The 26,447-nt window shown below is 42.0% G+C and overlaps 1 protein-coding gene across 2 annotated transcripts in view; it reads right to left on the bottom strand.

Moving 5' to 3' along the window:
• Positions 1-25,908, bottom strand: part of GNPDA1 (glucosamine-6-phosphate deaminase 1) — a 46,517-nt gene extending 20,609 nt beyond the window's left edge. Inside the window, exons 1-6 of one of the 2 annotated variants that reach the window (XM_086931638.1) lie at positions 25,798-25,908; positions 13,344-13,475; positions 11,969-12,070; positions 10,801-10,983; positions 7,966-8,150; positions 5,662-5,836 (exon numbers count right to left, since the gene is read on the bottom strand). In XM_086931638.1, coding sequence (XP_086787764.1) covers positions 5,662-5,836; positions 7,966-8,150; positions 10,801-10,983; positions 11,969-12,070; positions 13,344-13,467 — 769 coding nt within the window. In that variant the 5' untranslated portion in view covers positions 13,468-13,475; positions 25,798-25,908. The remainder of the gene's footprint in view (positions 1-5,661; positions 5,837-7,965; positions 8,151-10,800; positions 10,984-11,968; positions 12,071-13,343; positions 13,476-25,797) is intronic. The other variant, XM_086931637.1, reaches the window with a different exon arrangement.
• Positions 25,909-26,447: the final 539 nt, after the last annotated feature.

The raw sequence follows: 26,447 nt of genomic DNA, 5'->3' as shown, positions 1-26,447 counted from the left end.
GTTAATGGTCTTGTTAATAAAACTAAACGAGGGGTGGTGTTCCAGTTCATCCGCAGACAGGCGCCAGACTTGGTGCTTCTCCAGGAGATGAGTCTCCTGGGCATGCACTGTCAGTGTGTCCAGCGGGGTCCATTTGTTTTGATCGTTCATGCGGGTTTGGTCAGGCCTTTCAGAGGGGTGGCGGTTTTAATGAGAAAAAAATCCCCTGTTTAAGTTGACCCAGAAATGAGAGGATACAGCGGGATGCTAAGTTGGAACCCAGGGTACCCGAGGTCATCAGTTCATATTGATCCTGAATGTCTATGCCCTGTCCAGATTACAGCCACAGTAGTGATAGGCCCCGTACTTATGTAATCTACAGCTACAAGGCACATCATAGGGGGTAGACTTTAATGACATCCTGGATAGGGTAGGGACAGGTCAGCGGCCCCCAATTTGCATCACACCAGGCTAATGATTAAGGGCAGTCCACCCTCGCCCTGGGTTTGACAGACCTGTGGAGACTGAAACACCCCCAAGAGAGGCAGCATTCCTACTTCTCTGGAGCAAATGAATCCTTTTCCCCAAATAGATTGTGTGTTTGTAGCAGCACCGAAGCGGTAGAGGTTGAAGAAGCAGAATATCTAGCCCGGGAAATATACAACCACTCGCCCCTCAGGCTCACCTTGGGACGTGAGGAGACGGGATAAGTGAGCTAGGAAGGGCTGGAGACTTGGCGCCTGGGAGTTGTAGGGTATGACATTAGTCAAAGGAGTTGAGGATGGCATCCAACCTGTATTTTGTCTGTAGGGTCGCCTCTCCAGTGACACTCTGGCAGGCACATTAAACAGTCCTTAGAGATAAAGCTCAAAATCTAATAGCACAGGGGAAAAGTGCTTGGCAAGAAGAACTGGAGAAAGAGATTGCAGACAGGAAGACAAGTTGCCTAACAAGTACAACAGAGGAAGACTGGAGGCTCCTGGAATTAAGGAAAGAGGAATACAGGATGGCGACCACTGAGGCGGCCAAGAAACAATATATTGTGCAGCAAAAATGTCTCTATGAAGCAGGAGACAAGACTTAGCTCACTCAGAGAGAGCAAGTGCTGTGATGGGTAGGAAAAATCAGGTCAGATGAGGGAAGGATGATTCGAACTGGCAGGGGCATAACAGAAGAATTTGTCTGTTACTTTCGTAAGTTATGTGAGGGACGACAATCAGTAGATGAGTGGGGCATAACTGATTTCCTAGCTGAACTGCATCTACTGGTGTTACTGGCAGCTGTCAGGACCGCCCTTGACTAGGAGCTCACAGATGTCTTGGCAAGTATGTTCAATAGGAAATCACCAGGACCCTATGGCTTCCCGTTGGAACTGATGGAGCGAGCTTTAGAAAATATTTTATTCTGGCTCGTGATGTCATACTCTCATAACATGAAAGGATCCAACTTAGCTGAATAAAGAAAGGGTAAAGGATACAGAATTAGTAAGATGTAAGACTCAATACTAATTATGAGATAGATGAAATTAGAGCTTAAGTACTAATCCTGAGTAAGCCTGAAACATGTTCAATAGATAAAAAAATTTAATTAAAATGTTTGGGTGTTGTTTGGTGATTTTGAAATCACCAGATGAGGGAGTTGATGGAGCGAGCTTTAGAAAATATTTTATTCTGGCTCGTGATGTCATACTCTCATAACATGAACTAATCAATTAATGAGCTGTTGCATGATTTGTTTGATTAAACCAACCTAGATTAAGTTTGCACCACACATGAACATGCGGGAAACTAATTACATGTGCTCTTGTTGCATTTGCAAGTCTGTTTTTGTAACACATTATTAATATTGTCCTGTTTGTTATGTCTGTCCTATTGTCTTTGTCACTATTAATATGCAGCTGATCATTCATGGCATGTGCTTATTTTATGTGCTTACATGTAAGTCTTATGTTGTGTTTGTCTGTCTGTGTATCATTTAATCATATTTTTACTCTTTCAGAAACATAAAGCTGGATTACATGAAGAATGGTAGTTATTATATGTGTTGCTTTATTTGTTTGCTTCTGCTAGTTGTCATTTATTAATGGGTTAATTACTAGCAGGGAAAGGGTGGGTAACAGAAGGATTTATTTTACCTGAATTAATTATTCTTTTGTGTTTGTTTAAATAATAGTTTTCTGAAAAAGTGATGCAAGCTAAAAGTGGCGCAGTGACGCAATCAGAAGTGGCGCAGAAAAGGCCTGCTGATGTTGAAAGCCACATGAGAAACCCATATTTTGAAGTGGATGATAAACTTTTATTCTGAAATCACTAGAAAATGAACTGCTAAAGTCAACTCTGTGGAGTGGGTTTGGATGTGCCACGGAAAGCTCAGAACGGTCAGGGTCAAGGTTGAAAGGAAGAGACGTGACAAGATTTTGTATTGCTTGAACATTTTTGCTACAAAATGTAGCAGACTAAGGAACTGTCGCCAGGACTCTATGCATGAACAATGGCTCTGTGTAAAGCCTGATCTCGTGGTGGAAGATGTCACAGTTTACTGTGGCGTGAGGTGATTCAGCCAATGGAGAGTCAGAATTCAGCTGTTGGAATGTGAAAAATAGTTAGCTCAGCTTAATTTAGGGTATAAGAATAGGCTTTAGCTGCAAACTTTTGGCTTACGCTCTTGATTCCAGAAGGACGTGTTCTGCTGTCCGATGATTACACGTAAGGAAAGTAACCTTTAAGACTTTGTTTCCAGGCGATGAGGGTAGAGTCAGAGAGACAGTTAGGTTTTGGAAATGCTCTTTTTCACTTATTTCTGCTAATGAATAATATTTTCTTGAATTAAGCTCTCTTTATAAAATGCTGAATAAAACTTTCTTATGACTTTTTCTAATGCTTGCTTAATAGTTTATTGCCTAAAGTCATAAATAACATAATGATCCATTCACCTCACTCTCTATGTTTATGGGCCTGGTATTGATTGGTAAGTGTGATAGTGGATTGTGTCATCATTTATAAAGAATTTTAGTTGCTGCGCTCCATCAGAACTATATAAACAACTTTTGTGATCACTAGTCCCCATAGGCTCACTATGCTTTAAGGGGCCTTTGTGGAGTGGACACTGCCACTGCATCTCTACCACACCACCATAATTGTAATACTTAAGAATAGCAAACCAAAGCATCTGTGTATTGCCTATTGGTCCGTCTCGCCCCTCAATATAGAGGTAAATGTGCTCGCCAAAATACTAGCCAATTGCCTGAGCAGCATAATTTCTTACCTATACCATACAGATCAATCGGGTTTCATGCTGGGGAAGGCAACATGGTGGAGCGCGGAGGCTGCATAGCTGGCTAGACGTGATAGGGCAAACGCAGGAGCCACAAGCCATTTTGTCACTAGACACTGAAAAAGCGTTTCCTGCGGTGGACTGGGTCTACCTTTACCAAACACTACGGGCCTATGGATTTGGCCCCAATTTCTGTAAAATAGTCCCGCTACTCTATAAAATGCCCACAGCTGCAGTTGACAATGAGTTTGACAACCCCCTTTCCCTTAGGCCATGGGACTAGGCAGGTGTGCCTGCTTTCTCCCCTTCTTTTCGCACTGTGTATAAGGCGCTTGGCCTGCTGGGTCAGATCAGGCCCGAAAGGTTTCTGGAGGTAATGGGTCAGGGGGAAAATTCACTTTTAACAGACGCTATCTTGTTGTACCTCTTGGACCAATGGATCTCTATCCCTACAGTCCTGGCGGGGTTCCAAACCTTTGGATGGTACTCAGGGTACTGGATAAACTTGGAAAAATCTAGATTATATGCTGTAGGCCCTAGTGAGTTGTCGAGAAAACTCCTATTGTACTTTGCAGGTGCGGAGGGATGGGTTTCGCTACCTGGGCATCGAAATAAAGCTAGATAAAATGCACGTTCTGGACAGAAAGCTAGAAGTGGATGGACGCCTATAGTTGGAGACGATTGCGACTCTCACTGCTGGAAAGGGCTGCCATCTTTAAGATGGTCACACTCCCTAAATTGATTTACGCCATGCAGAACCCCTTGTTTTGCATCCTCAAGTCCTATTTTGACAGAATACAGAAAATGAGACAAACTCTCTTACTGGACCCCCTCCACCCAAACAGCCCTACAAGCCACTACGCGGTCCATGTACAACGGTGGCATTACACTCTTGGATGCCTTACGTAACTCCAAATGAGGGTTTGCCCCAACATTGGATCCAGCATCCAGACTAGAGCGATCTGTTATGGAAGACTACTCATATCTGCATTGTTTGTATGACAATCACAGGAGTAGGCGTCTTCTGTTGCATCCTACCCAGGCCATACTGGTGGCATGGGACAAGGCCAATAGACGTTTGGGGTGATATGGCCAAGTGACTGGGCGCATGCCACTGTGGAAGGGGGACACACTGCCAGAGGAGGGGAGGCGAGCGGGATTCCACAGGTTGGACCCATCGGGTCTTTAGCATGGGGGACGTCCTATCTGAGGTGAGACTGAAATCATTTGAAGCCCTACAAAGTGAATACAAACTGGATCCCACACAATACTATAAGTATGTGCAACTGCAGCACGCCCTGCTGGAGGAACACTTGGTTGGGCTTCAATCAGGTCCTCAGAGAAGAAATAGGCATATGGGGTGTTCTCAAATCTATCGCACCATAGTAAATAATAAAACAGACACCCTGAGGAGCCTTTGAGGGGCCTGGGAGAGAGACCTGGGGCCTACTGAAGATGTGAACTGGGAGGCGGCCTGGATGCACCCCTGAGAAGTGGCTATTCAATCTTAAATTGAGATTAGTTAAATTAAAATCCTACATAGAATCTACTTTAGTAGGAGTAGACTACATAGGAAGGGCAGGGCAGCAGACCCTTTGTGCTTTCAATGCAAGGTGGACAGGGGCACCATCCTGCATTCTCTATGGGACTGCCCTGGAGTGGCCAACTACTGGGCACGCATTAAGGGGGAGCTAGAGGTATTCCTGGGGGTTACCATTAAAGGCAGCCTCCAATAAAGCATTCTGGGAATACCGTGCAAGGTGGATCCTACACATGTACAGCTACTGTTCTGTAGTCTAGGCTTCATGTTAGCGAAAAGCGATATCGGCATGTATTGGGGTAAACAATAACTACCTATAAAAAGACAGTGGATCACAGGCATGGACTGGTGTATGAATGGGTGCTTTACTATGTGGGTCACATAACAGCTGCGATACAATAAATAAGTCGCTTGAGATGGATTATCAGGTTTGCGAGAAGTACATTAACCCCAGGAAATAAAGTTTGGGAAGGTGGGGAAAGGAAGAATTGATGAACTGGTTATTGGTTCGATCACAATTCTAATGCAATTGTTGACTGTGTGTATATGTTAATTGCAACAATAAAAATAGTTTTAAAAACCATGAGCAGACTGTCAAGCATTTTATAGGAGTCATGATTTTAAAGATGAAATGCTGAACACAGGGGCAGAAAGAGGAGGAAGAGAGTTCTAGTTATATTGCTTTATATAATGGCTATGCCGTCAAATTTCAAGCAAGAACGCCCAGAATGTAGTTGGTGCTTGCAGAGTCCAACAGTGAGAACACACACCGAATGTCATGTTTGTTATACATGGTATATTTACCTCTGTAATCATGCTGAAAGCTACAGCCAACATATTTCTATTCAAGGCACACAAGGTAGCCCTACCTTTGAAGTATTTAACTGTTTTCACTCTGAGCTCCAGAGTAGCGTCCTCGTCGCACACAAAGACCGTGGACGGATGCTGCTGAAAGGCAGACACAGTCCACATGTGGTTGACACCGTCTTCAATGGCTTTGTACAAAGCAAAAGCTTTATGTGCTCCAGTGATGAGGATCATAACCTGAACGTCAAACAAACAAGACATGGCAATCACTTGTCTGGTATGAGAGCAGAAAAAAAGACATTACAAAAACACCCTTCCTATCCAAAGCCCCACTCATAACGTAAACTGGGTGTGGCCATTTTGTCAAATTACAGGCAAAAGAGACCCACAAATCATAAAACGTTATAAAAATGGGAAAAGGACATATTTTAGCTGCAGTACAGAACTTACCTTTCCAATAAATCCTGAAACTCTGAAAAAGGCTCTTCTGTTTTATAGCTCAAGAGGATTGAATTCCAAAGTGGAAGATTACACTTTTTACCATTAAAATCAGCCCTGGCAAATTTTGTGAGAAGAGCCCTCATAATGCACGTAATGCGCAGGCGCAGCGAGCGAACCGGACCAGAGCAACGAGGCAGGGCTTGGGGGTTCCGCCAAATTTTTTTTATAACAATGAAAACATTACAAAATATTTTTCATTTAAGAACCTTGTGTAATGGGGGAAATTGGGTCAGGGTCTGCTGTTTCTTAGCCTAAAGAGTCCATATGATAAAGATTCATCAAAATTCAAAACAATGTATTTATTTATAATGTGATCATTGCAATGCATTTTCAGTTTAGTATATTAAATTATATCATGCCATTGAATGACAGCTGTAAGAAGTGACTCTAATCATGAGTTTCTAAACATTCATGGCCCCACTGCCACGGCCCGGCCGACGACGCTACTAGTGAACCAAGAGGAAAGAGAGTTCTGTTTTACCCACTAGAAGTGGCCTCGAGTGTTAATATGGATGGAGAAACATTATATTCGTTTGTGTTTGTGCTCCACAGGCCCAAACCAATGTATTTCAAGGTGCTCCCATGTGATGGTAAAAGACAAGGAGGCAAAGTAAAAAAGCCGTTGCCAAAGACCCGAGGTTAACTGAAAGCGGAGGCAAGGTTTCCTGGTTTCACATTGTTCAATCTCTCTTTCTCGTTTTAGATCAGAAGTTTAGTGCTTTATATTAATTCTTTGAGGTGATAAACCAGCGTACTGTGTTAAATACATATGCACTATGCATGTTAGATAAAGATTGTTGGTCGTAGTGTTTGGAGAGGATGATGTTTTAATACAGAAGCAGAACATGAGAACCAGAGCACCCAAGTCTTGGTCAGTACATTGAAACCATTTGCTCCACGTAGCTTTAAGTCTTTATTTGTTGTCATCCATTCTTGCATTAATTCATCCACCCACTTCTCACCCATTCAACTGAATTAATTCATTCACTCACCCACTCACTGAGGCCATGTCTTTAATTTCATCTATCCATTCAATGACTGAACAAGCTTCTATAATAAAACGTCTGCTGAAATACACACCATATTTGCAATAAAAAAATATATATTAAGGGAGCAGGAACCACCTCCCCCACAACTCCTGCTTACAGTGGTCAGGCGTGCACCATGCAGTAGGGGGGCTAGTCTGCTCAAATTTGCCAGGGCTACTATTTGTTTCGTGTTCGACCCTGATGCGGAGTAAACAAGTGCAGTTGTAGCACAAATCTTAGGCCTGATTATGTTGGTCACAGCTGGGATTAGATTTGGAATTGAAATGGGATAACTTATACATTACACAGTTACATTTAGTTATTTATTTAATATATTTTCATTTTTTTTAAACATTAAGCCAGGTAAGTGAAGTTTAGGATACACCAGCATGAGCATTCCACTTTAAAGAGATGTCAAATGGACTCCAAAAACACATGCATGAGAAAGCACATGACCACTGAATCTCTCCATCAGGGAGGATAAGAGGCTGCATCTGACAATTCACAATTCCCTCAATTTCCATGTAGAACTCCTAAAATATGGAATTCGGCATACAAAAGGGGTCACCACATTAGAATGAACAAGAGGGAGACGTACGTTATTCAGATTGGATTGCCATTGTAAGACTGGATACAAAATTGCAGTAGGCAGAAAGGGAGCACACAAATTGTGCCCGTCAAAGGGCACAAACTCTACATGGCTAAACCATGTGCATTTCAATAAGTAGATCTCAAATACCAATGCTAAAACCCATGAAGCGAAATGATAAAAGCAATACCCAGAAAACTACAATTTACACCATTCAAGTTATTTAGCTCACCCTATCAACCTCCTACCTCTCTTGAGTCCATCACTGTGCCTACACCAACTGTTAGTGCCATAGTTGGCACTTTGGAGAGATTCCCATCAAAGAATCTGGCGTTGGCCAATATGGTGTCCATGGCGAGTGTTTTCACTCTCGTTCTGGAGACTAAACTGGACCCAGGTTCATTGAAGGCGATGTGACCGTCAGGGCCGATGCCTGTGAGCAACACAAGGTGAGAGAAATTGAAAACACAACTATGGAAGAGAAATCTGCCACCTAAAAGGAATATACATTGTGCAGACAAAAAGCTACTTCTGTTTTTCATCATTCCAGGACACACAACTTGAGTTGGATAAAAACTTATATTTTTCATTACAGCCTATATAATTTGGGATGTGTTACGAATGTAGTCCTTTTATTAATAATAAGTGACATTAGTAAAACCAACATACACATCGTCCGAAGAGTACAGGTGAGAAAGAATGACTCTCGAGAATGATTATTTCTAGAAACAATAGGCAAGTGCTTTGCTCTTGTACCCAAAGTGTCTGGGATATGAAAGACGCTTAGTTATTGGTGAAAGCTGCAAGGCTTCATCACTACTGAACATGGGCGACTAAAAAGGGATGCCGTCAAATCAATGAGAACACCTTGAGAAATAATACCTTGCACAACCGATTTTGTTAGAGGTCCAGCAATCAAATAATGAAAGTCAGATATGATAGTCTGAAATAAATTAAAAATTTGAACCAGAAAGGAAGGGCTCATATTGTGGTGATTTCCTTGGAACTCTAAGGCTGGTCCTAGCATATTGGAGGGAATGCAGCATCCTGTCCTCACAGTAGAAAACAAGAAAAATATGGTGGATGCAGAGCAATGCTTCTTAACCAGGGGAATTCCTTTGAACAGCATTCCTTTTAATTGTATTTTGGGCTGATTAGTGCCATTACAGAAGGAGACAACCATATGTCAAAACAGCTTTATCCTTGCCCAAAGAGACCAACTTGAATTACACCACATTGTTTCAAGCAATCCCAGACACATTTGCACCCCCAACTCACCTGATCTAGGCCTGATCTGCAGTACATTCTGGTACAAATGACACAATTAAATAGGTTGAACAGTTGTGGTCTACAGCCTAACTCTCAGATTATGGATCCACAAGACAAGAGTCATTTTCCACATCTGCTGAAACTGGGAGTGAATACACAATACTGCACAGGCTTCAGTTTTCAGTTTTCTGCCTCAATCTGAAACAGGAAGCGCGGTCTGAATGGCTGAGGTTCCATATACCAGCAAATGAGAAGCAGATCCGGTACTGGTATATGTAGCTGAAGCGAAGTAAGAGGGAATAATCTGTTAAATGTGTGCTTGCGGTGAATGAGGGATAACAAGTGCATGTAAGAGAATGAGTGCGAGTGAGCATATGCGTGTGGCTGAAAATTAGTGAATGAGTGAGTGAGAATGTGTAAGAGGGAAGAATGAGCTGATCGTAAGGATGAGTACAAGTGAGTGAGTGAACATGAGGAAGAGTTAAAAAATGTGGGGCAGTATGTGGGTGTCAGTGAATGAATGAAGTGAGCACACGAGTTTGTGACTGAAAGGAAGTTAGAGTGCGTGATAGGAAAGTGAGTAAGAAGGGGTTAGCGTGAGTGACACTGTGTGAGAATGAGTGTATCAGAGTGAGAGTAGGTAGGACTAGGCAAGAGTGATACTGAGACAGGCTGAGTAAGAGTGATTACACGTGTGATAGTCAGCGAGAATGAATGAGCACAAGTGAGGATGGGTGTGAGTGAAAAGAAAGTGAAGGAGAGTTTGTGAAACTGTGAAAATGAGTGAGTCCAAGTTAGTGATAACATGTGAAAGGGAGTGAGACCAAGAGTGTGTGAATGAATGTGAGAATGAGACCGATAGTAAAGTGAATGTGACAGTGGGTGACACTGAGTGAGTCAGAGTAAATGTGTGAGACAGGGTTAGAGAGTAGGAGGGAGTACAAGTTAGAGTGAAGGGATGAGTATGTGGATGTCAGTGAGAAGGAGTGCAAGTAAGTGAAAGTGAGCTGAGTGAGCTTGTATATTGGGGGAGTAAAGGGGAGTGCGAGTGAGAATGAGTGAGAGTGAACAAAAACATGAGCGAGAATGAGAAACAGCGAGTGACGATAAATTAGACTAAGTGAGAAAATAAGCATGAGTGCAAGTGGGAGTGAAAGCAAGTGAGCATAAATGAGTGTGAGTGAAATAATGTAAGCGCAAGTGTGTCTGTGTGTGTTATGCTAAAAGTCTGCAGCTGGCCTTGGTATACAGGAGGTAATGTTTTGACTATGGGACCCCCATCAAAAATGCTGGTGCTGGCATATCAGGAGGTAATTCTTAGCATGTATAGCATCCATTGAAAAATAGTGACACTGTTACACTAGACGTTATTCTTGGCATATTTGGCATCAGTGGCAAAATGCTGGTACTTGCATAGTGGAGATAATGTTTGGCATAAAATGTAAAAACATACTCTTCTATGGACTACTGAAAGAAAAAGAAAAAAAAGCAGCTCCTTGATTGTAAGTAATGGATAGATAAAACTCAGTTAAAGACATGCAATACAGCTATGCTCCAGTGCAGAGACAAACACTAGAGGAGGAAGAAAAGCCATCAAATAAAAAGCAAGGAACAGATACTGATAAATTCAACCAATGATAAGCAACTGGATGACCCAAAGCCCACTTTAAGCATTGTTATTATAAACAATAGGCCATTAGACAACAGACAGCTGTAGGAGAGACCTGTAAAGCAGATCGACTGATAGAAAACAACCAAAACACCCTACATGCAGAGTAAAATGCATGATGAGACATTTCTTCACAGAGTCGTACCTCCGACAAAGAGCTCAATTCCTCCAGCTGCAGCAATCTTCGCCTCAAATGTACTGCATTCAGCCAGGAGGTCGGGCGCATTCCCATCTAGAATATGTGCATTCTCAGGACAGATGTCGATGTGCTTGAAAAAGTTGTTCCACATGAAGGAATGGTAGCTCTCTTGGTGATCCCGGGGCAGACCTGCAGACCAGGAGATTCAAGATACTAAACCGTTTGTTGATTCGACATAAGTATAGAAAACAGATTTCGAACTAGGTGGCACTGGGAAGAAAGGACATGAAGATGGAGGATTTCTAAGCTGCCCACCCTACCACAGGTAGGTGGTCCGCCAGCTAAAGTTGTCAATGTTAACAATAAGTATTCACAGACCCAGATTTCTTGGGGATACTGCCAGGTACGGGATTCCGCAACTCCAAACTAACAGCCTGATGCATCTGTAAAACGATTTCCCCATTTTCAGAGATCACCAGATAGTATTGAATTTTAAAAAACCTAGTGATTTTGTCAGTAACATGTCTATGTGCATTAGACTTCTGATGCAATGATTCACCAAAGCAAAACTAAGCAGTTTGGGCGACTATAACATTTAATTCTAAATCAAGCCCAAACTGTCGGATGTGCGCCTTCATTTTAGAAATTCACAGTGGAATGACCCCGAATAGTAATATTTTTCAAAGATGCTCAACTATCACCCTTCTGGTTTACCCTATTTTAGTCTTGTTGTGATTGGAGAAAAAAAAGGTGTAAGTGGAAGCAAGAGCAACTGGTATATTTTATTGGAGTCTTTAATATATTGTGATACAAATAAAATGAGGAAAATCCTATTGTAATGTGTAACATAAGAAAATTCCAATAATAAGCGGCCTAACACCACTTTCTGCTGCCCTTTAATCAAAGGATTTCACTGGTTCATTTGCACAATTAGAAGTCAGGGGTAAGTAAATGTGCATTAATGACAAACATATGACAGTATGTACAACGACTATGAAATAAAAGGAATAGCCTTGGCAGCTAAGAGGCAGGGTTTCGCGTGAGGTAAGAAAAAACACACACTGTCTTTTGAGCCAACAAGAAACACCTCACCAATAGATAATTCAGCAACAGGCCTACACATGCAGACAAAGCGGTCTCATCTCCGCCACACCAACCAATGTACATGACCCACCTACGTATTCATCCATGTTGAAGGTTTTCACATACTTGAAAGAGAGGTCTCCGTTCTTATGATACTCAATGAGCTTTTTGTAGCATCCTAACGGGGTGCTTCCTGAAAGACCAGAAAAAGACATCACCAACTGCACAAGTACATCCAGATTTTATAGCCTCTCCTTGTGTAATCATCCAGCCACCAGAAATATGTCCTCTAAAGTTCTTGAAGAAGATCAAATGTTCTTTTATTCTCTGTATCTAAGGTGTTCAGATCACCCTTTGCTGTATTTAACCCCTACAACAGCTACTGTAATTCTTACTTTCACACTTCACACACAGTTTGCATGGACGTTGTACAATCATTTGTAGCGTATTCTATAGAGTTGACAGCTATCATCGGTATAACAAAAAATAGTGTACTATATGAGCTTTCATGATTATGTAAATGTTTTTTAGACTTAAAGCGCAGAATTCACCCCTGGAGGTTACTTGAGCCTACCAAATCTCATAGACCAGATCAGCTTTTTGTTTAGTTTTAATTGTATTACTTCTTTCTTACCAGCAAATTGATAAATAACGTCTTCTGACATTATGGGAACTTGTGTATTTTTTCTGCACTTTAGCAACTTCTGGAGATGAAAAGTGAATGGATTGCTATTGCATGCACTTCCTCTCTTTAAGGAGGGCAAAGCAGACTCCATCTAGTGGCAGAAAATGAACAGCCTACTACTGCTGGATCCACACACCCGCCTTCCCCACAACTCCTCCAATGTACCGTCAGGCCAGTGGCTCATGAATGCTTTACTAGTTGTCAACAATGAATGTTACAGAAACATGCAATGTAATCATTTCTAAGCTGCAAGGAAGGAAGCAACCTCTGGAATCCTCTTGAGCTTGCAGAAAGTTGGCCTTTTTACTTGGGAGCCAGAAATACCCCCGACCAGCAGTGAATGCACCCTATCAAAGTTATGTGCAAAGGCAAACCACCATGCAAGGTCCACTTGAAGGGAGATAACACCTTCGTAAACTTTACAGCAGTATGAAAAAAATACCTCACCCCTTCAATTAACAAACCCTGACTGCAATCAACATTCTTCAATGCTGTTTCAGATCATAAAGGTCATAGAATTGAGTTGTTGTTTGCGCACGTTTTTTGCGCCCAAACATTATCATGAACAATCAGGTTTTTTTTTTTAGGTGCATCATCAACACACAGATTGATCTTCAGACATTAAACCAGATATGTTACTGGTTTCTTCTCCCACTTACTATCCACAGGCACTTGGAGAAAAAAACAGCAAACTAAATAATAAACATAGGTGCAGCATACATGGTCTAGTTATTCAATTGTAAGCTTGGGCAAGGAAATTAAACATTAACAAGTTTCTCACCTGTGGGAAGGCCTAACGTAAAGTACTTGTCAGGACCAGGGTTGAAATGAACGATTCGATTACGGATATATTTTGCTGCCCATTCACTTGCCTGGTCATAGTCGTCCAAAATAATAAGCTTCATTGTTCCTACTGGGAAAAAAAAATGACATAGTTGATAACCCGGCAACCCCATGGCAGTACATCAGTGCAGGCAAGAATGACAGGTCAGCATTCACAGGATCCTTCAGCAGAGGTTCCTATAAACTCGGGGTCAAAGCTCGAACATTGAGACGGACAATGTACTAAAAAACACTACACCTGTTGACAACCATTTAGCCCTTTGAGGCCCAAGTGTGACCATTATTATCTTTCTATACATTTAAAAATGGTTACCTTTATAGGATTGAGTGTGATCCAAGTTCAAAGTTATGGCTACTAGACATTGGGAGTGAAATGAACTTCATCTATACCAACCTGGGTGTCAATTTATCTTTTAATCCTCTATAACTGCTAAATTCTTCCACCCTTCCATGTGAAATCTGAGCAGAATGCGTGCGGGGTTCTATAGCTAATGCAACAAGTAATGCTGACCAAAGTTGTGAAGTCACCATGCATAGAGCCAAGCCTGGTAACATGACCAGTCAAACCTCTGGCCTCTACCCTAGAAAACAAATGGACCTGTGCCACTTCGTCAGTATAAGAATACCGAAAGGTACGACCTTCTTGCAACTTTCATAGCACATTGGTTCCATCGGACCTGGTCAGATCGGGGACGCCATGCGTTTCTTTACTGCCCCTAGTGGACAATGATTTTCATGTGGTATTTGAAATGTGCCTGGAGTCGTCATTCCTGTAGGTCCAGCAGTCGTCCTATCTTTTCAGGAGCATTTCTAGGCTCTGGGGGACACTTCCCTGCCCAAACCTAGCAGCAGGTGGGCTGTTGCTGCTGAAGTCTTGCAGCACCAGCCTCTGCATTCCTCAAAGATTTGCATCGGCCTCTCATTGCTGTCACCCACTCAAGTTCTCCAAGACAGCCTTACATGAGTGATCCTCAAGTCTGGAAGTATCATGGGTCTCTGCTAGTTTCACCACATACACCAACAGAACACCTTATCAGTGATGGCCTTTGACTGAAGTGTTGGGATGTTGTGCTTGAGTGGCCTGCGTCATATTCATGACTTAGATTGCTGTTGCTAGGCGTGTAAAGACAACTACATTTATTGTTATATCTGTTTAAGAGGTATCCAAAGGATCAACCCTGGAGCCAGAGGCATGCCCTGGACACAGGCAGTAATGGCTGACGTGCGTTCTTTAAACTCCTGGAGCAACAAGCGAGTGGCCACAGGTATATCCATGGCTGATGGTCTCATTAACGGAGTCCATTCAGAAGCACTAAGCAGTAACCCGCAAGCCTGTACAGGACATGCACAGCACTAGTAAATGATCTTCACTACTCGGGCAATAGAGAAGAGAGCCACAACAGTGCATTTGTTACAGGCAGCCAGAATGGAGAGAAATGCAACCAATGGTCATGCACTAGTCTCTGCCAGGCCCGATTAACGGCATAAAGGGCCTTCCCGGACCAAGAGAGGAGCAGGGATATAAGCGGCCATCAGAAATAATCCAAAGTGCAATCTACAGGCATTGACAAGAGAAATACAGCCACAGTAACCCATATTTAGAATCTACCTAGCAGTAATGGAAGGGCAACCTGGAGGAGTGCACTGATTACAAGCCGCCAAGGTCACAAACAAACAAGCAGGCCCAAAAACACAGAATCATGGCAACACAAGTCAAACAAATGTAAGAAGTCACAAGTTGAAGATATAGCCTAATGCCAGCTCATAAATTAAACACTTTGTCATCAATAGTTGGCAGTGTCTGGCAGATTTCTGACTTTACTTACTAGGGTCCATTGAGAAGCAAATAGAGTAGCCTGTGGCATGCACTGGTTACAGGCCGTCCGAATTAAATGCCCTTAGAGCTCTCCCAGAGGCAACTAAGGGAGAGTACATGGTGCGTACTGGTTACAGACAGACCAGATGAATGCTCTATGGAGTTCCCCTGGAGCAACAGAGGTACAGCACCTGCACTGGGTACAGGACGGCAGGATAAATGCACACCAACTCTCCCCAGAAGAAAAAAAAGAGGAGCAGCCCATGGCTTTTATTAGTTACAGTCACCCAGGATAAATGCCTAGAGGGTTAACTCAGAGAGGTATAGGAGACTACCGCGGGCACTGCTTAAAGACAGTCTCAGTAAGTGCTCTCTGGTATTAATTAGAAGCGACATGGTGGCAACATCGTGGGCATCTGGTTGTCACAGAACTACTGGTCCTGGTGGTGGGGGTGTAGAAGAAATATAATTAGTAGGTACGTTGAACTGTAAGGGAGAAAAGGATATGTGTTGGGTCAGTGGGTGGGGAACAAGGCCTGAAAATGGTAGACACCATGGCACAAAATCCCTTGACCTTCATGCCCAAGCTAGACACTCTTGGGGGGGAAGGTCACATAAGGAAGTGGCAGTTACTCTTTGAAAAGGGGGCGGAAGTGTAGAGATCTAGCGATGTGACCGGGGAGCTTCGCATTAGTTCAAGGCCAACAAGGGCTGAGGGACAGGAGGCTGGAAACTGGACAAGCAAAACAAGATAAATATACAAATACACTAAACCAGATAGGAGTCGAGTCACGTATTACACTGGATTCCAGGAAACTGCTGACTTTTATTCAGTCGTTGTTAACTAGATGCTGTGCAGTAGTGTGGCTCACTGGTTAGAGGCGGCAGACCCGAGAGCAGAGGACGGCCCGGGACCAGGGTTCGATTCCCGGCGCGGCAGGTTTCTGGACCAGGGTCAGCGGACTCGATAATTCTCTCGCCTCGGTGCCCACTCTGATCAGCGATCACACTCGGCAACTCTGGGCATTAGCTTGCCTCATCTTCACTAATGGCCCCACCAGACCGCCGGGGATGCCTGGTCTCACCCTGGAGATACCCATTAAGGGACCATCTCTCAGGGAAGCCAGGAAGGGTTTCGCAGCGGTCGAAGCGCCTTGGGACCCTCCGGGTAAGTAGTGCGCTATATAAATGCCTATACATACATATACATACATACATATGTGTACTCATCTCAAAACTAAACTACTGTCCTTAAGTGTTTGGAGGGTTTGGCTTGTCTGCTTTCTTTATGGATGATGGGCCCCTCGCCTATATAGGAGGTTGGTAGTAATACAGATAGAAACTCGATGCACTTTGGAAGATCCTGCTTCTCTGTTTTGAAATAATATTCCACAAATGGAATCCTTATGTAGTAGATTTAATGCACCTCTAACATAAAATGCTCTGAAAGAGTTTTAAGAAGGCTGGCTGAATTGTGCAATGGTGACCATCTGGAAGAGAGGACAGCTTAACATACCAAGGCAACTCAATGAAGAGGCCTTTGAAACCTTAACAACGTGGGGAGGTTTCCTACACAAACAATAATGTGACACAAGTTCCCCTCCTGAAAATAAAGCGGACTACAGTAAATGAACTCAAATGATGTAAACTTGGCAACTCGCAGGAAGACATCAGTACAAGGTGCCAATGCTCCAAAATGTCCCACCATCAAAGAACAGCAGACTTGGTCCTCACATTCTTGGGACAGTGGCAATGCTTTGTTATCCACATCCATGTGGCCACCTTGCTCATTTGAAGAGCATCTTTTACTTTTCTGCAAAGGTCTGAAGCAGCATGTCCCAAACTGTGGATCGTGAAAGTCCTGGTCTATATGTACATAACATTGATTTTGATTTGCTGTGTTAGTGCAAAGGAGGTGAACAATATCCCTAAGTCCAGTTTTACAAACAATCCCTCGCAAGCATTCCCAAGCAAGACTCCCACTTGTATATGACTTCCCCATATAAATTGAGAAATGTGTATGTGGTCTAATGGCTAGAGCTGCGGACTCTGGATCTGGGGAACCAGATTCAAGTCCCAATTTGGTTCGAGATCCTTTGATTCTGAACAAATCACTTAATATCCCACACTTACAATAAAATGAATCTGACCTTGTGTAATGTAATATGATGAACATGTAAAGCACTCCAATGCCCCTTGGTTGGTGGCCTGTTGAGAGGGAGAGTTATTAAGTATATTACCATCTCTAGCGGAAGGTGTTGTGATGAAACACATTGGGCCATTTTTTGTAGAAGGTTGTTAATTTAATAATAAAATGAATTAGATAGACAGACCGACCGACCACTGGACTTCATTTGAACACAAAAATTGATACGATGCCTTACCCCATACTCTGCTGCAGAAGAGGTTTCTCGAATTTTCTAAAATTATAGGTATCAAATCTAAGACTTCTCAGAAACTTGAGACTTTAGAGAACCGATGCCTCAGGCCAGCAGCCCACTCTGACAGGTGCTCCAACTCCAGTGCACTTTACCATCCTGCCACTTTTATTGACAGATTAATATCTTGGCAAAAGTCCGATATCGATGGGCATGGTCAAGGTTTTGATATTTACAAACAATTGCTGTTTTTATATTTAATAATAAAAAAATAAAAATAATCACCCCAACTCATGTTCAATAAAGCTAGCTGGGTAGTGAAAAATTGTTGTTCTGAATATTGGTTGTGGTTCTAAAATTCTAAAAAGTTTGAGAAGCACTGGTGTCTAAAAGAATAAGACTATATCACTATAACCTTGAAAAAGCTACACTATCTCCCCCTAAAAGGCTTCATTAGCCTCAAGATGATTAAAGACATTTACAGCAGAACAAAGGCTCTGTCCTTCAGTGCACATGTTCATATACAGGTTGATAAACATAAATCCATAATAGAAATGCAGGTAAGACAAATTCAACCATTTTCGACCAGGTAGCTAATCGAATGCCCAAAACTAAATCAACTGAGTTACCTTACCTTACTCTACAATACAACCTATGACTCATGTGACTCATGAAAGGCTGAACAAATGATAGACTGGAAGGATGGCTCCTTGGTTTAGGTGCCATGTGTGGCATTTCTGTATTTCAATTGTGTTAGACACCAATCCGGCCTCTATTACTTAGACCAGGTTCCTCATCAAACCTTGCATGCACTAGTCACAATGGCAGTACCATTTCACCCATATCAGGCCCTCTTCATGACAGGCTCAAGCAAATTCAGTGCAAACCCTCTTCACCTCAGCAAGATCCCATAATCCTAGCAGTTCCCCATTAGCTGGTACTGACCCAGAAAGCCTCAAGGAGTCATCGTCACCCTAAACAGTACTTAACAATCTGAACAGGCCACTGATCACACTCAGCAGGTCCCTCCTTCACTCTAGCCCTCTTCGACATAACACTTTATGGGAATTCCCTTCTTCACAGAAAGGTACTAGATTACTAATATAAATTACCTGAGCGGATAGCTTATTTTTCATTTTCTGTTCCTGAGCCTTAAAGTTCTCCCAGACCTCCTCCTGTCGCATCAAGATAATTGGAAGGGCAATTAAAGTCAAGTGCATGGTGTCTCAGCCCCAGAGTGAGTTTCAGAGATTGTAATTGATCCCATATATCCCGTACTCACTAGAAAGTTATTTCTCCAGTGGAGATACGGTACATTGCCTTTGCGCTCCTTTTCTAGCACCTGGTCACAAGTCCCTTCCACCAAGTACTGCCCCCTTTGTGTTGACAAAGAGGAAAATGACTTGCATGTGATCTTTTTCTGCCCAGCATATAAGGCAGCCAGAAAGTACTGGCTGCTGCCTTTGATTAAGAACTTGGGTGGCAGGGAATATATACCTATGTACAGGATTTTAAAATGTGATGTTTCCGGCCCAATTGTTTTTGCGCTTGCCAAATTCTTCACAAATGTTTGGTATATGCGTAATCGTCTTTTAAAAAATGCTGGGTAGTCTGAAGAATTGCTTTATTTTTAACATTGTTAATAATGTTTGATGTGGATCTTAAAATCATGCACTGATGTTTTATCAAATGTGACAGAATTTACGTGATTTTAATGTATGTGTATCTTTTATGACCAAATGGTCGAAATAAAGATTGAAAAATGAAGAAAAAAAATGAATTGGATCATAAGCAGATGGAAGTTGTTATGAAGACTGGTCCTGGAGTGGTAAAGTCAAAGGGAATCTGCCTCTTGCCTGGCCATCACTGACCTGCAGGCTACTGAAGCCAGCTGAATTCCGGAGCTCAGCTGCAGAGCTGGTACCTTCTCTGGGTGGCATTCGGGTAATCTCAGCGCCGGGACACCTCCGCCGGAGGTAGCTGTGCGCTTTATAAGCTTCAAAAATAAATAAATAAATAAATAAATAATAAAGCTAAATGTGTGCATCTTCAAATGCTCTTCTATGCAGTATCCTTTAGACTGCGTGCAAAGTTATCTTATCCGCACCGGCAAAAAGCTTCAGCTCTCAGGGACCAGCCAGGCTGACTGTGCTCATTACTGTGTGGGATCTTTGGTGCATATTCTAACCTGTGGTCATTAATGCTCTTCACAGCTTGGGGTCATAGATTCACATCGCTGCATGAGGCCATCAAGGCATTGTTAATTAAATGCACAATTCAAAACCACCTAATTCATTAGAACGAATTCTCGCCTATGACTTTTAACACAGCACAACATTTGTACTATAGCAATGCTCACTCACATTTATATACTAAACAGCAGGTACTGTGCACACGTATAATATAAACAGTATCGGTAATATGGTAGTTTTTAGACAAAGAGAAACGTGGACGTAGATTGATAAATTGAAGATGGTCTGTAGTATTGGGTATTTGTCTTTATTTCTTTTCTTTGTTTAGCAAACGCCAGCCGACACGTGTTTCATCAACAGGATACAACCTGTGACTCATCAGGGCAGGGTATGGTGATGTTTGAATGCATCCGAATGAGTGGGAGTCAGCAAGAATGAACGTTGTACAAGGGGCGCCGAGCAGTCGGGTATGATTGCTCCAGGCTGTCCTTAAGATAGTGGTAATGCTCCTGGCCGAGGTCTGGCAGTGGATGATCCACAAATACCCAATACTACAGACCATCTTCAATTTATCAATCTACGTCCACGTTTCTCTTTGTCTAAAAACTACCATACTACCGATACTGTTTATATTATACGCGTGCACAGTACCTGGTGTTTAATTTGTTCAAGTGTCCAGGCATCTTCGTGCCTGTTCACCTTAGAGAGGCTTTTTGGTTTCCCTCTATACTGTTTTGCACCGTCCAAACTTTTCCTTATCTATCCATCATCATTACTATTGCCTGCACTGTGTTAGCGCCTTACACTGTATAACCGAATCCTCCAGCTGAACTTCTACATTAATATACTAAATATATTTGTGAACAGGGCAAAATATGACTTCGATTCTCAGTGGCGGCTGGCATGGATTTAGAAAAAAAGAAGACGACTTACCTGCTCGTTGCAGGTTACCAGTTGCAGTCTCTCGTTGTTTTCCTGGATCCAGGCAGCAACCAGGCTTCAGACTCCCCTAGCCAATATTGACGCTGCAGTCACCAGCATGACAGCAGCGTTGTGATTCGTCTAAGCACGTGGTTCAGCCCTCCGACATGGAGTGGGAGCCTGTGTATTTTCTCTACCCAAGCTATGCAATACAGCCCGGTGAAGAACATGCCAAGTGCGCATGATGGTTTGGCTGGCCCAAGGCAGCCGGCCAAACTGTCATGCGCACTTATGGTGCACCAACCACTCCTCCTATCTCACGTCACGTGAGACCAGCCCCCCCCTAACCTGACTGCAAGTTCTGTAGTAAAAATAAAATGTTTTTTTTTTTTTTTTTACCTTTGCACTGTTCGGAAAGCATTGGGGCGACGCTCCTCCACCTTAGCGGAGGAGCCGCCGCTGCCTATCCTGTTACTACACACCCACTGAAATATTTTAACATTTTGGGACTCCATAATGGTTTTATATATTTTGTCAGTCCAACAATATTCTATTTTCATTGGTTAGGAGTCCTGTGCAACTAAAAGGCAATACCAGTTAGGCCCTGCTAGGTTGTGTTTCTGGTATTGAATTATGAAATGTACTATCAATGCCTGGTAAGCGATATGCCTTAAAGTTCCTTCCCTACACTTGTCCTTGATAATTTGTTGGTATTGCTTCCCATATCTAACAATACCATTATGCATTCTTTCCCATTCATTTTTCCATGATCCCTCCAATTGTGTTTCAATGTTTTTCATTATTTCAAATTAGATTAGTAAGGAACATGTCAAGTCTGATTCGCTGTGATATACTTGGATTCCCAAACAGCAGAGCATGTTATTCCCATCTGAGGGAACGGTTTCCCTCTGCCCAAAGCCATCCCTTCTTATTCAGTTCTAAATCAGTTTACCTTCAAGCCTGACATAACCCCAAACGTATTCAGGATCTCTAATCAGCTCTGAAGACTAGGAGTTGTGTATTTCAAATGCAATTGAATATCATCTTCTTATGATGATATTGCAGGAGTTCCCCCTGATATATTTATGCTAATGTCTGTACCCCTGTTCCTTGCCTCATTTGGAAGGGGCTCAGTAACTAAAGCAAATACTAGTGGAAAGACACCCACACCAGTAGTCACAGGAGGTCCTCGTTCTTTACACCCCCAAGAGCTCCCCTCTATGAAGGTTGTAGCCTACATTGATACCCTCTAAGTACCAGGTGAGGAGTAGCCCTGTGATGGAGCATGCCACACTTCAGATAGATGGGGCCTTAAATAGATCATTTTCAAAGATTTTGAACATCACAGTCTTTTCGTACTTGCAGCCTGGAGTATATTGGTAACACTTCCATTCAGATTAGCCATTTATAGATACCTAAATCTTCAATGATCTCAACCATACAACTAGCGTTTCGGAGCAGTATTAAAGACCAGTTTCTTAACACCAGTTTCCAGGTATTTCCAGCATCTGGTCTTGGTCTCCAAGCAACGCAAATAACTATTCTATATCAGATGCGAAAATAAACAATCCCCATCTTAACTTTACCTAGGATGGCAAGACAACGGCCTCCTGCCAAAGAACAAAATGGAGGCCATCAATAGCGTCCCAATTTCCCACATATACTGGTAGGAGTAGAAGACTGGTGTTGCTCTACTGCTGATTGTCCGCCATATCTAATTATTATTTCGGATTTGGTGTTTGCCATCAAACAATTTGTGCACAATCAATGAGGTTCCTGGGATCTAGTGTGGGCACCCATCATTACAAACCTGCAACTGTGACTCGGATAACATTATCTGCTGATCCAGAAGTAACCAGATGTTCTGGCCTTTGTTACACTGGACAGTGAATTAATTACCAAGCCTGGTATGTGGTTGGGGAGTACTCTCCAGCCCACTTTACCCTCTATCCAGCAGTCAAGCTCCATGCTGCTGATGGGACCTCTCCTGGTAGTTCTACAGGTCTACAATGCTTCTGTTGTCTCTTGCAACAAGCCCGCTTTACATCCCTGCGCTACATTGCAATGCTTCATCGTCAGGTAGGCACCATTTTGGGCTTTCATTTAGAATTCTGTTCCTCTTCTGGACTCACTATAGCTGCATTCCATCCGGAACCAACAGTCAGGGGTGCCCCCGAATTCCAGAGTGTGGCACCTACTAGGATCAGGTAATTTTCCAGACAACATCCCAACAGGATCTATGACTTTAAGGTCGACCAGTGTGGAGTTCCAGAAGAAGCGTCTCATGCCCTAAGCAGGTGGCCACTCCACTCAACAATCCTTACTTTTGAGTTTCAAACCACAAATCAGATTTAGAGCTTTTGTCGCTCTCCCATCAGCACAATAGTTCAAACCCAATCACATTTAATTTCACAGCTTTTGCGAGATACTTCATCCGCTTAAATAAACCTAGTTTTCTATTGAATACCTGCTGATGTTATGGCTTTATTCTGTGAAGTGTGAAAGCTTACAATTACACTATTTGAATATGATAATTGCAATAAAAACCGTTTTCATCTCAAAACGTGTCAGATGAGGCTTTACTCGATTATGGTACAATCATAGAAATTCATTTATTTCTGATTCCTTAATAATAACATCTGGATAAAGAGAGGCTTTTTTTTAAAAAAACTCTGTGTCCTCCTACTGTTTTCATATTTTCTCTCTGTCACCACCTCCGATAGGGACCTTTACATGATCAGTTGCAAAACATTTAAAATAACCTGTTTTCCCATCATGGAGACTCCAACAATTATGAGTTGTTTCACACTTCGCATCTCTATTCTTTACAACACTGAGATGATTGGTTATCCTTTGTTTCTTTGGTCCAATTGGACTGTCGATGTTTACTTTTCAGCATGTACACTGATTACTCAAATCATACAGGTTGTCAAAAAGTTTAACAAGTAACTTATATCACACCTGTTTAATGGTTCACCATACGTTCAAAATGTTTAACTTTATCCAAAGCGTTTTTGCAGAGTTTACAATGCACACATTTAAAAAATATATATTGGGCAGTGCCGATACACAAGGCGATTCAGCCATTGTGAGTGAGACAAAATGAATCCTGGTAAGTATAGCCCCATTATTATATAATTAGAAGTTGTATTCTTTCTAGTTACTAATGTCACTATTTTTGATCCACTTATTTCCAAAGTGACATCAAGGAAATCTATATTCTATTGGCTCATATTCAAAATTAATTTAATGTTGAACGGGCCAACATTCAGATGTTCTACTAAACTTAGAAGTAGAATTTCCTCCTCCTTCCAGATAATAAAAATAGTTTTGATGAATCCGAGTCAAAGAACTACATGTTCATATGGTGATAATCATTTATTACATATATTCATGCACAATCTCACATATCAACTGACAATAATATGTGACTTTTCCATGAACTGTGAGTTAAAGTATGTTTACGTTATTTAGCCTCAGATGGTCGACCCCATAATAAAAGAAGCGTGGTATTCCTGCTTGTTGTGCATAGTTTATTTCTCCTCTTTCCAGGCACCATTCGATGTTGTGATCTTGTTAATTGTATTGTTAGATTCTTAAGAAGGTCATCATTGTTGTTGCATTGTAAAGAGTTGGCCAGTGATTTTCAGCACCTATGCGAGAAGGAAGCTGGGAAAGAAGAATCCAAACTTAAACGGAATCTATGAAGGCCACGGCGATGGAAAAATTCTGCACTGTACTTCTTGTGAGAAGTGGGCAACACCAGGCACATTGTGAATGTTAACTGTGACTTGTTCCTTATCCGTGTGAACCGTAGGAGTTGTTTCTTTCTGTTGAATTTCATTATTAAATAGTGTGTTCTGGTATCAGAAGGTTAGACTTGCTCCTGTCCACCTTTGGAGGTGGATGTCCGTTTCCCACTCCTGAGACCTAACACTCCTTCTAGCCCTACTCATAGAGATTGTTTCTTGAGTTAGCACTTTCTTCCTTATTCTGATAGGCACTTTCATTTGGTATTGTTCGAGATGTTATATTTGCTGACACCTACCGCTTATGAATTTCCCGTCTTTGGCTGCCACTTTACCTTAGCATTAGGCAGCTTTCCGTCAGAAGAACAGAAGAGGTTATTTGCCATGTTCAAACCTTAAATAACTTTACTTTCTTCCCATTTGTCTTTTTGACTTCCCCGGACTGTATTCACATATGCTGTATTCAGGTGATTACCGATTTAAGACGTAATAGATTTGGATTTAAACTGTAAACTCACTAATGTGTGAATAAACCTCTATGGTTTGCAGATTTAGTCCTCTCTCTGTTATTACTGTGGGGCAGGATATGCTTCACTGTCAACAATATTTACATATATTTGATGCTTTAAGCCTCAGTTCGAGATAAATACCCAACCAAGTAGATACAGCAGTTCAGAATGTGCACAAAATCTGTACAGAGGAAACACCATCCTTTCATCCTGCTATCACAAGTGACTTTTCTGTGACTCCTTGACAAAGGGGAGGGGAGGTGGCGAAAGAAAAATGCTGCTTCCACGTCACTGTATCTCATTTAAAACGTCCTCCACTTTATATGTTCGTTAATGGGAACTAAAAAAACATCTGTTTTTTGTTAAACCCGCGAACTGTTCACAAATGCTGACCTATAGGAAGGCGAAAAAGTAAAGTGAATAATCGGCGTGAGAAGGTGGGGGTCGATTCTTCATCGAAACCCTGGATAATCGGAAATACGTAAAAGACTGGGTTACGGGTGTGATGAAAGATATCGGCTGACACAGATAGTGAAGGGTTCCTGAGAGATGGGAATGTGGCAGAAGTAGGTTTAAAGTCCTTACACAAGACTTGCCCAACCCTTGTATCATGCTACTGTTGTAAAGCGCTCTGATACCTTCAGGTCATGTCCGCGCTATATAAAATTGCAAAAAAATAAACACATTATATAGAATAGAATTTTAAGAATGTTGAGTTGTAAACAGATGCAATTTCTGCAACTAGTTGTATTGTACACAGGCGCAGCTTTATTCAGTTCCCCCAAAACATACGAACTAAGGTATATCACACACAGACTCACTCGTACCTGACAAAGGCAAGAGGCGCTCACCTGGAGTGTTTGCAACCCTAGGCTCCTATGAACTCCTATTACCAGTTTCCAAAAGGTTTGTCATATGACCGAAGGTCACATGGTTACAAGCTCAGCAAACTCAATATCCCATTGAAACTGAAGACGGTCGACGATAATTCCTAGAAGGACAGCATTTGTATCACTACAACAAAGCCACCATCTTGAAATAGGAGATTTCATGAAACCGTGTAAAGAAATCAAGTAAGGAAACCGATTTATCATGTTTTTAGTATCTATACTGTTGTGTGCCTGAAGCACAACATATACCTAAAATATGTTGCAACCGTTTTAAAACGTGCTCACATGTTTTAGTTATTGAAATCGCAATAAAATAGATATTTTTTTTTAATAACGGATTCTGGTGCCAACACATATCGAACAAAGTTATTTTCAAGGTTATAAAGCAGCTGAAAACTTACAGAGTTATAATCTTTTCAAAAGAGTTAGAAAAGTAATAACACAAGACTCACAAAGCTGCACGGATCTCGTTCTCAGAAAAATTTTCTCACCTTTCAGAGGACAGAAACTGGTCGAAATAATGAGAAGCACGCACAGAAACGTTAAGGGGATCTTGTCTGCAGGTCTCGAATTCTCTCTGGTCTAAT

The sequence above is a fragment of the Lissotriton vulgaris genome, chromosome 7, assembly GCF_964263255.1.
Source record: "Lissotriton vulgaris chromosome 7, aLisVul1.2, whole genome shotgun sequence".
In the NCBI taxonomy this organism is placed as follows: domain Eukaryota; kingdom Metazoa; phylum Chordata; class Amphibia; order Caudata; family Salamandridae; genus Lissotriton; species Lissotriton vulgaris.
Note: the sequence above shows the minus strand (reverse complement) of the source record. Positions and strands in the feature narration are given on the sequence as shown.